Source organism: Malus domestica, chromosome 07 (genome assembly GCF_042453785.1).
Source record: "Malus domestica chromosome 07, GDT2T_hap1".
NCBI classification, from domain to species: Eukaryota; Viridiplantae; Streptophyta; class Magnoliopsida; order Rosales; family Rosaceae; genus Malus; species Malus domestica.
In genome coordinates, this window is record NC_091667.1 from 26,819,093 (window position 1) to 26,829,896 (window position 10,804).

At 37.2% G+C, this 10,804-nt stretch overlaps 2 protein-coding genes and 1 long non-coding RNA gene across 3 annotated transcripts; 1 reads left to right on the forward strand and 2 right to left on the reverse strand.

Moving 5' to 3' along the window:
• Positions 1 to 1,266: 1,266 nt before the first annotated feature.
• On the reverse strand, positions 1,267 to 3,327 carry LOC103454425 (uncharacterized). Its single transcript, XR_531999.4, has 2 exons — positions 3,048 to 3,327; positions 1,267 to 1,793 (listed from the first exon to the last, which is right to left on the reverse strand). It is a non-coding gene; the product is annotated as an uncharacterized lncRNA (long non-coding RNA).
• Positions 3,328 to 4,579: 1,252 nt separating this feature from the next.
• LOC103454426 (uncharacterized) lies at positions 4,580 to 6,140 on the forward strand. The gene is made up of 2 exons (XM_008394015.4): positions 4,580 to 4,897; positions 5,365 to 6,140. The coding sequence occupies exons 1-2, from the start codon at positions 4,748 to 4,750 to the stop codon at positions 5,989 to 5,991; spliced, it is 777 nt and encodes a 258-aa protein (XP_008392237.1). The 5' UTR covers positions 4,580 to 4,747; the 3' UTR covers positions 5,992 to 6,140.
• Positions 6,141 to 6,285: 145 nt separating this feature from the next.
• LOC103454427 (probable receptor-like protein kinase At2g39360) lies at positions 6,286 to 9,964 on the reverse strand. Its single transcript, XM_008394016.4, has 2 exons — positions 9,480 to 9,964; positions 6,286 to 9,316 (listed from the first exon to the last, which is right to left on the reverse strand). Exon 2 carries the CDS (start codon positions 8,945 to 8,947, stop codon positions 6,497 to 6,499), a length of 2,451 nt encoding a protein of 816 aa, XP_008392238.1. The 5' UTR covers positions 8,948 to 9,316; positions 9,480 to 9,964; the 3' UTR covers positions 6,286 to 6,496.
• Between the last annotated feature and the right edge of the window lie 840 nt (positions 9,965 to 10,804).

The window sequence follows — 10,804 nt, forward strand, 5'->3', positions numbered from 1 at the left end:
AACTCTACTCTTAAGTCAGATTTGCATTCAAAAGCTGTAATCAGCCAAAATCTCATATTTTTAGCAACAAGCTATCTCTTGTTTAGATCTCCTTAGAAAGCCTATCTTTCTCTAGTTTAAAAGCTCTGCTACTCATCCAGTAGTATCGATCTCCTTTGTAGTTTATGTACAACTCATTTCCAGTCATTTAGTTCACAAGCATTCTACAATACCAGTCATTTACTTTCCTCTGTCATTTAAATTTCCAACAACCTTGTCATTTAGTTGTTGTTACATTTCTCCATATAAGTAAAGTCCTTATCTTTAAGGCAAAGAAAGAACCTGGATTTGAGCCACTCCCACTCAATGGCACAATCTTTTGGTTAGAAGTTGAACTCAGGCGCAATCTCAATCATTCAAATCCCGCCTACTAGCGGCATCTAGTAGTGTGGCACGCTCTCAACCTGCCAGTTCCCTGTTCGAGTAGATTCCTGACATGTCTGCGATGCCCATGACGAATTTAGGGTGCGAACAATTGGTGTTAACAAAATTCCTCGTCTACGTAAAAGAGACGGTGCATGAGTAATTGGATGTGCCAAGTGCAATCTCAATCCAGGTACAAAACGTAGAAATAGAAAACTTGCCTCCCAATTTAAAGTATTGAATATATGGGGAAAAAAAATCCACTATAGATGATAGAAATTCAAAAATATTATATCTTGGGTGAGGGACCAGTAGTGCATATTGAACCCAAGAACAAATAATGGAAATGAGCCAACAAATTATTACTTCTTATAAATCTTAAGAGATGTAACAACGGGCAAAGCCTCGACCATTGGCTGCCGAACATAATGGTCGAAACTTCTTTTGAGCTGCCTTAGCTTGTAACCCTATTGAATCTAATCACTACAAAGTTGTTGGACTTGACTTTTCCCAACAACACCCTCCGGACATGACATTTCATTCCACCCTTCGACACGGGTTGCAACTCGACCACTTCTTTATCAAGGAGTTCAAAAGTTTCAAGCCTTGCATGTAGTTTGTCTACTTATGTGAAGAGGTGTATAGCTTAAGCTAATTCACGGAAACTTGTATTTTTGTACCCAATGGAGTAGAAATACAACAATTTTAAAGCAAAGTCAACTATATACTATAGAGATCTATAGATCTTCAAAGAAACAACTTTCCAAGACTTACCAATGTCAACTATATACTATATAGAACTTCAAGAGAAACAAGTTTTTTATACCACAATCTATTGATCTTCAAAGAAACAACTTTCCAGACTTACCAATGGCAACTATATACCATATATAACATCAAGAGAAACAAGTTTTCAGACTTACATACTGTAACATCAACAACTATATACTCTAGAAATTCAAGAGAAAAAAGTTTCCATACTTATATATTGCAATATCAACTATATACTCTAGAACTTCAAAAGAAACAAGTTTCCAGAATTATTGTGCAATGTGAACTATTTACTCTATTGAGATTCAATATCTATAAAACCTATAAAGCTTTCCATCAAGTACTTTCACCTGCTACTGCTAACTTCTTAAGTCCACCGAAACATGACAAAATAGAATCAGCAGTAAGGTGTCCCCCAGAGCTGCCGAAAAGTTCCTCCAATATCCCACGAAACACTCCAGGACGAAAAAGCTTTGAAACCCCTCCAAAAGACTTCAACATGAACATATTTTGTGAATGCTCTTCCACAGAATTATCGGTCACCAACATAACTTCACCGAATATCAAACCAAGATGTTACAAGTCATTCTGATAACCTTGGACATGTGCTCCTCTATGCGCTGCACAAAATTAAAAAGAGAAAAAAAATCTAAAAACAAGACATTATAATAGAGACATACAAACAAAATCTCAACTAAGCCAAAGTCCCCAACCTTCCAAACATCATCCAGAACAAAGATATTATCTGCCTTTAAATCACCATGGACAATATCTTTTGAATGCAAATAAGCTAAGCCTTCAGTAATTTGTTTCAGAATTTGTAAACGTTTTGGAACACACAAGCTGTTCAACTGACCGCTAGCAATATAATCACCAAGAGTCCTTGCAATACAAATTATCGTATTAAGACAACATATCAAGTACAGATTAAGACAACAGACTAAAACAATAACAATGCTTCCATTTACAAAGCCAAGCTTTCCTTTCCCTCATAGGGCAAGTGAAACTGCACGAGACCAAGGTGGGTAGTTGAACTCATTCAGCAAGGCTGAACATAAATGTTGATTTGTGTTAACCTCAATGTCCGAGAAATTTGAAGGAGATGTATGAGAGATGTCACTCTCAATATTTACTTAATCTTCTTCAGCCATGGCTTAAGGTTGAAGGAGAGATGCAGCAAAAAAAAAAAAAAATGGCCAGAGGCAGGTTACAAAACTTGCTCCAATACCATGTTGAAATTTAAGTTGGTTTGAAATGTATGTTTCATAGATGAATAAATGAAAGTACAAGGCAAAATATAAAGAAGCAGAAAGGGAACTGGTTACAAGCAACCTTTCCCTAAACAACTCTAACAACTTGGTAAACCCTAAGCTATCAACATACTTAAATCAAGGGATTACATCAAACAACTAAAAACCATATCAACAAGTCAACTAATCCTTAATTTAAGGGAGCCATTACGGGAACCATACCCATGTCAACTAGGTCCATCAATCACTCCATAGTGTCCCATGCATATCTTCCCATGTCTTCCCATCACTCCAATATCTTTCAATAATTATACTTCATCTAAATCTATTCAGAATCTTTTGCTGGGCTAGCTAAAGTGAAGATCTAGCCTTGTCTAAACTTCAGCAACAAAACTATATATGACCCTGGACCATATGATCCAATTGAGATTTCATTTATCACCTTTCTAACAAATGCACCGCTTTTGTATTGACCTCCTTAATATTACTTGTTAATCATTCCTTAGCAGGAATTCTCTCACAAGTATAGGAAATATTATCAATGCACTTTATGTTTTGAAACTATACCTACAGATTTTGTGAGGGTATGTGCATTTTTGCATAAATAGAAGTTTCAAATTTTACCTTGGACAAAAATCCCTAAAACCACGAAGGCCAATATTGAACAATTATAGCAGGAGACGCCATCACTGAAGGATGCCATTAGATTGGAGAGGAGATGATCATAGAAAGAAAGTTAGGCGCTGCAGAGACTGAAAAACAGTTGAAAGGGGGTTAGGTTTCTCCTTTTCTTTTTTTCCCCTTTCCTGTCTCTCTGGGTTTTCGGAGCGTTGAAAAGGGATCTGTTTTAAAAGAATAGAAAAATATTACTTATATAGAGTGCTGAGAAGTATAAAAATAATATACAACTCAATAATAGGTAGTTAAATTGAAACAATATATTTGCGATCCTAAATGTTCTAACGTGTGGTTTCTCAGCTTCCAACAATCCCCATTATCTACAGTACACAGTAATAGATTTTATATTCTCTTACAAAAGGGAAATCATTTTTCTTCTTTAAAATTCACAGTAGTATATTTACAGTACAAATTAAAAAAATTATGCTAATTCACATTATGGACCAGTCATAAGAAATTAGTATCGAACTTTTTATACAAGAGAGTTGAAACTGAGGCCTCAATTGCAAGCTAAAAAATTAAAAAATAATAATAATAATCTAATTGAACAAGTTGAAAGTAAATTAAACTTCTAACCTCATATATAATTCAATCTCATTCTGTCTACCCTCTTAACTATCTAGTTCGCAAAACCTATATAAACAGTAGAGGATGAGCTTCAAAAAATCAGTAAGAACATAACCCTACTTATCACAATAAATTAACAATACTAACTTGAGTGTTGTGGCAACACATAATTCAATTATAATATATAATCAGTCGTGAAGATTAAAGCAATGGGCAGAGGATTTGTGATAAGTGGCAAACAACTGGGCCCCAATTGGCAAGGGGCAGCAACTGCAAAACGATAACATTTTAGGGGATTCCGAGCCGTTCGATAGGACGTTGGTGATCAAGGATCCATATTAAATCCCTTTTTTGGTAATCTTTATTAGATTTTGTTATAACGGTTCATATTTTTTTTTTCCTCAAATCCAATAGTAAAAAAAATAAATCCAAAGAATAAAATTTGAATCCAACGATCAAAATAATAAAATAAATTTTTAGAACAGATTATATTAATCACACAAACTTAATATATCGACATTAAGAAAAGTACATAATTTGGTTGGTGTGCGTACTGAAGTATGTGGTTGGTTTAAATTTTAAAGTTTAGTTGGTGTGTATTGAAGTTTGATTGGTTGAGTAGTTGGTTGTTGTGATTTGTACGGTTTTGAAAATTTTGTCGGGAATGTAATTTTTTTTTTCAGGTTAAAACATTTGTAAAATCAAATTAATATAACATAACTCAAAGTTACAAAAAAAAAGGGTAATGCTAAAAATACCAAATTTTTAAATTAAATTTTGTAAATCAAATTATGTGATTGTTGATGGTTTGATTGTTACTTAAATGTTGATTAACGTATTTATTTTCTATTGATGACATATAATTTAGTTTGTAAAATTGATCTTCTTAGCAATATCCAAAAAAATTAGGATTACTAGCATCCATCAGGCTTATCTGTCACTTTGTGTTTGGTGAAGGAATCTCTTCGTTTCGTACAGAATACGGAGATATTAAGAGCAGGCTAATACAGATTAAGCACCATAAATCAACAGCACAGCAGGCAGGCAGCAGAAATTAGGAAGATCAATCGAGCAGTGAAATGGCAGGATTGTTTGATAAGCAAGCGGATTTGTACTTGGATTCCAGGCCAACTTATCCGACGGAATGGTATTCCAAGCTAGCAGATCTCACCCCTCACCACACTCTCGCTTGGGATGTCGGAACCGGCAACGGCCAAGCCGCTGTCAGCGTTAGTATTGCAATTCTCCCCTCACTCACCATTTGTCAATTTGTTGCATTTCTTAGACTTGAATTTTTCCACACACTAGAGTTGGAATCTCCGTAAATTTGAGTAATTTAGAATATTATTTGATCGTATAGTCAATTGGAAGAGAGCCCATGATTCTTTAAAATATTATGCATCATTTTGCTTTCTGATGTGAGATTTATGCTTTTAAAATACTCGATAAATGTGTTTCTTTCTCTGCATTTAAGTTTAAATCCTTTACATTTTTCGTAATTTAGAGCATATTAAAATATTGCTTTGTCAAAAAAAAATTATAAAATGAAAATTTGGTATATAACATATACAATGGTTGCATGTTTGGACTATTGATCAAGTTGATTATTGCTTTGGTATTACCTCAAAGTTTGTTTGACTGTCTTAAGTCTGACAAGAGAGCATTGATAATGTGTGTGGTTTGATTTGTTAAACAGGTTGCTGAGCACTATGAACAAGTAATTGGAACCGATGTGAGTGAAGCTCAGTTGCAGCGTGCAATGCCACATCCTCGTGTTCGATATGTCCACACACCGTTAACCATTACAGACGACGAATTAATAGCATTGATCGGGGGCGAAAATTCAGTCGACCTGGTGACTGTGGCTCAAGCTGTGCACTGGTTCGACCTGCCAAAGTTTTACAATCTTGTTCCGCGGCTTCTGAGAAAGCCAGGAGGTGTGTTGGCCGTTTGGTGCTACAATGACATTGAAGTTTGTCCGGAATTTGATCCTATTATGAAGCGATTTCATGACACAACCCTGCCCTTTTGGGACCGTAACATCCAGTACATCTTTGATGGTTACAAGACGCTTCCATTTCCTTTTCAGAGTGTTGGTTTCGGATGCGAGGGGAGTCCATTGCCGCTGGACATTCCAAAGAAGCTGTCGTTCCAAGGGTTTTTGAAGATGGTAGGGTCATGGTCTGTGGTCATTACAGCCAAACACCAAGGCGTGGATTTGTTACCGGAAAAGCTGGTTGAAGAGTTTGAGGGTGCTTGGGGTGGCTCTAAATTGGTCAGGTCAGTCACCTACAAGGCTTTTATGCTTGCCGGAAAAGTTTAAGGTGTAACCTTGTTAGGACTATGTACGTATGTGTGGTAATCAGTACTAGACTACTTACATTCTACGATTCTATCAATTCTGAATGCATAAGTCTGGAACCTTGTTGCTCTTTAAGTTAATCGAGTATAAAGTTGAGACTTGCACTATCATTCTTGCATTTCTGCATAAAAAGGACACATCAGATCCTTGTAGAAATGAGATGTTAATTCGTTTTCTGCAAAGGAATCATCCATCAGGACATTTTCATTTGCTTTTGCCGACTGAGGGAAGGAAAGGAAAAACTCATAAATCGAGTGTAGCGTAAAAACCTTGATTGCTAGAGTTCGAAGCCTTAGAAACAACATCAAACGTTTTACAAATAGTGTATATTTATAGACTTGTGAGAACTGACTTGAATCTCACATGGTTCCGTATATTACTCACTCATTCAGGATTTTCACCATCCAAATATTACATGAGAAAAACACAGGAAAAAATAAAACCGAAATTCTTTAGCTTCAGCAGTTTACCTCATGTCCTCTTTCACCATTTGGGCGAAAACCTTGCTCATCGAGAAGCCAGCAAGGTCCCCTGCACTTCCCATGCTAAATTCTGCAATAGATACACTGGTCTCCAGGGGGTTGACGTGATCAGCTTGCGAAGATAGCCTGCCGTTACTTCCTTCACTTCCTTCGAGTTGAAGCACAGATTCCAGGTTCCATAGCACATCTCCCACCGTAGGTCGATCAACACCATGTTCCGCCAAGCATTTTGCAATTATTTCTCCAAACTTCCTCAATGACTCCGGCTTCACTTGACCTGCAAGGCAAGGATCTACAATCTCCTCCAACTGCCCTTTATTATGCGACTTCATTGCCCATTCAACCAGATTCACGCTTTCCCTCGGGAGAGAGGGATCAATAACAGGTCTTCCACAAAGGACTTCAAACATCACAACTCCGAATGAGTACACATCTGATTTCTCCGTCAGCTGTTGCCTTGTTAAGTACTCTGGATCAAGATACCCGAAGCTTCCTTTTACCGCAGTACTGACATGCGTCTGATCAATCTCAGGGCCGGTTTTTGAGAGCCCGAAATCAGCAACCTTTGCCATAAGATTCTCATCTAGCAGTATATTTGCAGTCTTAACATCACGGTGAATGATCGCCTTTGTAGAGCCAGTATGAAGATAGTGAAGTCCTTTGGCAGCTCCAACACATATTCCAAGCCTTTGCCTCCAACTCAAGCTCGGAAAGTCCGAACCGTAAAGGTAGTCCTTCAGGCTCCCATTTCCCATGTACTCATAAATAATGATCATCTCATTGTGCTCGTCACAGTATCCAATTAATGACACCAAATGACGGTGGCGGAACTGAGATAACATTTCAATTTCTGTCATGAATTCGGCAAGACCCTGCCTTGATTGAGGAGCTCCTCTCTTGACTGCCACTTTTGTATTGTCCTTCAAAACTCCTTTGTAAACCTTCCCAAAACCACCAACTCCAATAACCAGGTTCTCGCTGAAATTATCTGTAGCCTCTCGAATTGCCACAAAAGGGAAGCGATACCCAATTTTTGAAACAGAAAACATCGCTGTACTGTCGGTGATTTTACTTTCCGTTTCATTCAACACTCCATCTTCTGCATTCGAATGGATGGCGTGCGCTAGTATTCTTCTTCTTCTGCACAGCAAGAACAAGACTGCAGCCACCACGATGGCAGTAAATAGTCCAACAGCCAAGCCAACTACAATAGCAACTTTCATCTTAGAGCCTGTTTTTGAAGAAGAATCCAAGACATCAAGGCTGCTCTTAGAATTACTTACTTTCATGATCTCCAGCCCGTTGAGAAAGATGATAGGATACACAATTTCTGGCCTAGAACCAACACTAACGTTTAGCTTCTCGCTATCACTTGCCCTAATCACGACATCCATATAATATGGGGTGCCATAGATATTCGATGTCAGACTTCTAAGATCAAGACTATCAGAAACAGACAACGAATTGATATAAACTTTGAGGATGAAACTTTGAGCATTGTTACTGACTATGTCACAGAAGTGAAACCGAACCAGATACTCAAAACCAGGATCAACATCGAAATGCCATGTCAGATTGGCATTCAACATAGGTTCTTTCATCGTTTCCAACTTAGTTGCCGTGCCGTAGACAGAAGAAGGAGCAACATCCTCTGTTAGCCAGCGCGTGTAATGGACAGCGCTTTCATTTGACACAAATCTTGGAAGACCGTTGTGCGTCAAGTACAAATCATCAGAAACCCAATGTCTCCACAAGGTATCATTGGGGGGAGACACTGTTTGATTACCCATGTTCACCCTCAAAACTGTCTCTAATGCTTTGTTCGTCAAACTTTGGTTATTTTCCTTTGAACCAATGGTTCTAGCAGCCTCAGGGATGATCGTATCCGGTATCGAAACAACTTCTAAGGCATTTACAAAAGCAAATGAGTTGGAGGCAGGAGTAAAAGTGAGAACAAGAGTTTCAGAAGTTACGTTCAAAGAGTATTCCATAACAAAGGAATCGCTCTCCATTCGTAACTCCTTGACAAGGGTGAAAGTTTGAGCAGAGACAGAGAATTTCGATGTGCTCGAATTGTAGCTCCCATGAACAAAAGGAGAGAAATAGAGGCGAATCCAGTGCCGCCCTTGTTTTGTAATCGGAAATGTGTAAAGGGAGGTTTTGTCAAATATTCGTGCACTTTGGTACAAAACTGAATCAAAGGAGGAAGAGTTGGATTTTGAAATTGCATTGGCTGAAATAGTTTGAGGAGCTGAAAGGAGATTTGATGCAGACTTATCAGATACAAATACACGACCACCAACTGTTACATTGCTTGAAGATCCACAGTTTATCAGATAACTATCTTCAGGATTAAACCCCAATGAAACACAAATCGAAAACAAAATCGAAGAAACCCCTATGAACAATCTGATAGTCCCACTCCCACCAGCCATCAAAACTAGGACTTAAGTAAAAAAAAAAATATGGGATCTTTGGGAACAAAGCTGAGGGTCTTAAAAGCAGAAATTTGGAAAACTGAGATTATAAAACCAAAAGCTGCAACTTGCAAGTGGAAAAGTCGGATTACAGTAAGGAAACAGCTTCTCACAAGTGACAAAGGCTCAGATTATAATATGAAATTGATAAAAACTCCTCTCCCATCTTTTTCATGATTTCATCACAACACCAATACAAAAGAACCCAACAAATTAGCCAAAGCGAACCTGAGTGTAGCCAAATTGGCTGGAGCGGTGTGCTCTACCCACCCTTTGTATCCAGGTTTGAATCCCCTACGTAGTTTGGATGAACTTGGTGTAATTATCCTATCATTTATCAAAAAACAAAATTAGCAATAAAGTAATAAAAATAATCAAAAGGGTAAAGCTTTAAACCACCAAATTAAGCAAAAACACCAAAAGGGTAAGCTTAAACCACCAAATTAAGCAAAAAAAAAAAAAAAAACCGAAAGGGTAAGCTTGAAATCACCTGAAAATATCAAACTTGAAGAAGCAAATCAAGGTTCTTGAATCTGATTAAAACCCAAGTGAGAGAATCAGAAATCAGAAGAGCTCAGTGCTGCCTCGCTGCAATGAGCTGCTGAATTATGCTGGTACAAATAAGTGAGAACACGATAACAACAATGTGGACCAAAACCACCATTGACCGGAAAAACCAAACACAGTCGTTTTTTTGTAATGTGATATTCATACAACTTATTTTACTTTTCATATAATTTTAATTTTCGACCGTCAGATCGGATGAATTGAAGAAGATCTACTAACATAAATTATCAAAAAATATGTGAAAAGTAAAATAAGATATGTGGATAACATATATATTTTTTTTTATTATTTTTGCCCTACGTGTAGTTTGACAAATTCATGGGATCGTAAGCAAGATCCACGAAGTCGGAGGGGGAGAACAACATGGTGGATAGCGAGTAATCAAGAATGTCTGAACAGACAACATAATTTGATGACAGCTATTATGGGTGGCTCACGTTGTTGGATTAGTATATAGAGATGGATTGTCTGCGCTTCCCTCTTCATACTCTCTTGTTTTATGCAGTTACGATTAAATTACATCAACATTTATTTTTTATCTTATTATTTTTATAAAAAAAATTGATATAAAATGTTGATATGATTTAACCGTGACCGCACAAAAAATAGAAAGGTATAAGAATTGTATGAGAAGGGAAGGACAGACTATCCATCTCCTTAGTAAATACGTTTGGTCCCATGAAAGAGAGAGGAGAGAGAGAGGGGGGGAGTTTCATGAGATGGTTCGTTCTGAGAGGGAATATTGAGTTGTCTGATTTGTTCAAAAGGGCAGATTGATGGGGTCTTTTGTCGTTGTCAGCTGTTTGTTAATTACGCGTTTTCCACAACAACTTTTGAATATCACTGTTTCAGATTGATACAGGATTTAGGTGGTATTCGGATCACTGGGCATAGTGAATCTGTGATTGATTGAAGGGCCCAAATGAGACTTCGAATGTAAATATTAGGTTGAAAGTGTTACGTGTTCGCAACTAATTGTTGATTACAGAATCAATATAAAGTTTGGTAAAAGACCTGTTGTTCTTATTATAATCCTTTACGTAGATGTGGAAAATAAATAAATTGTTCTTTATAAACATTGTTTACTATATATTCTTCGTGTATGGTGTAACATATGAGTTTGTAACAATGTTCTGAGTTGTTAAAGTATGTAAATGTTATTACAGAATTTATATAAATTAATGGTTGATGGGATCTTTTGTCGTTGTCAGCTGTTTGTTAATTACGCGTTTTCCACAACCACTTTTG

Bases quoted from the DNA above. Each gene is read 5' to 3' on its own strand.
- LOC103454426 (XM_008394015.4), top strand. From the start codon at position 4,748: ATGGCAGGATTGTTTGATAAGCAAGCGGATTTGTACTTGGATTCCAGG. The intron at 4,898-5,364 runs GTTAGTATTGCA...TTTGTTAAACAG, and splicing joins ACGGCCAAGCCGCTGTCAGC to GTTGCTGAGCACTATGAACA.
- LOC103454427 (XM_008394016.4), bottom strand. From the start codon at position 8,947: ATGGCTGGTGGGAGTGGGACTATCAGATTGTTCATAGGGGTTTCTTCG.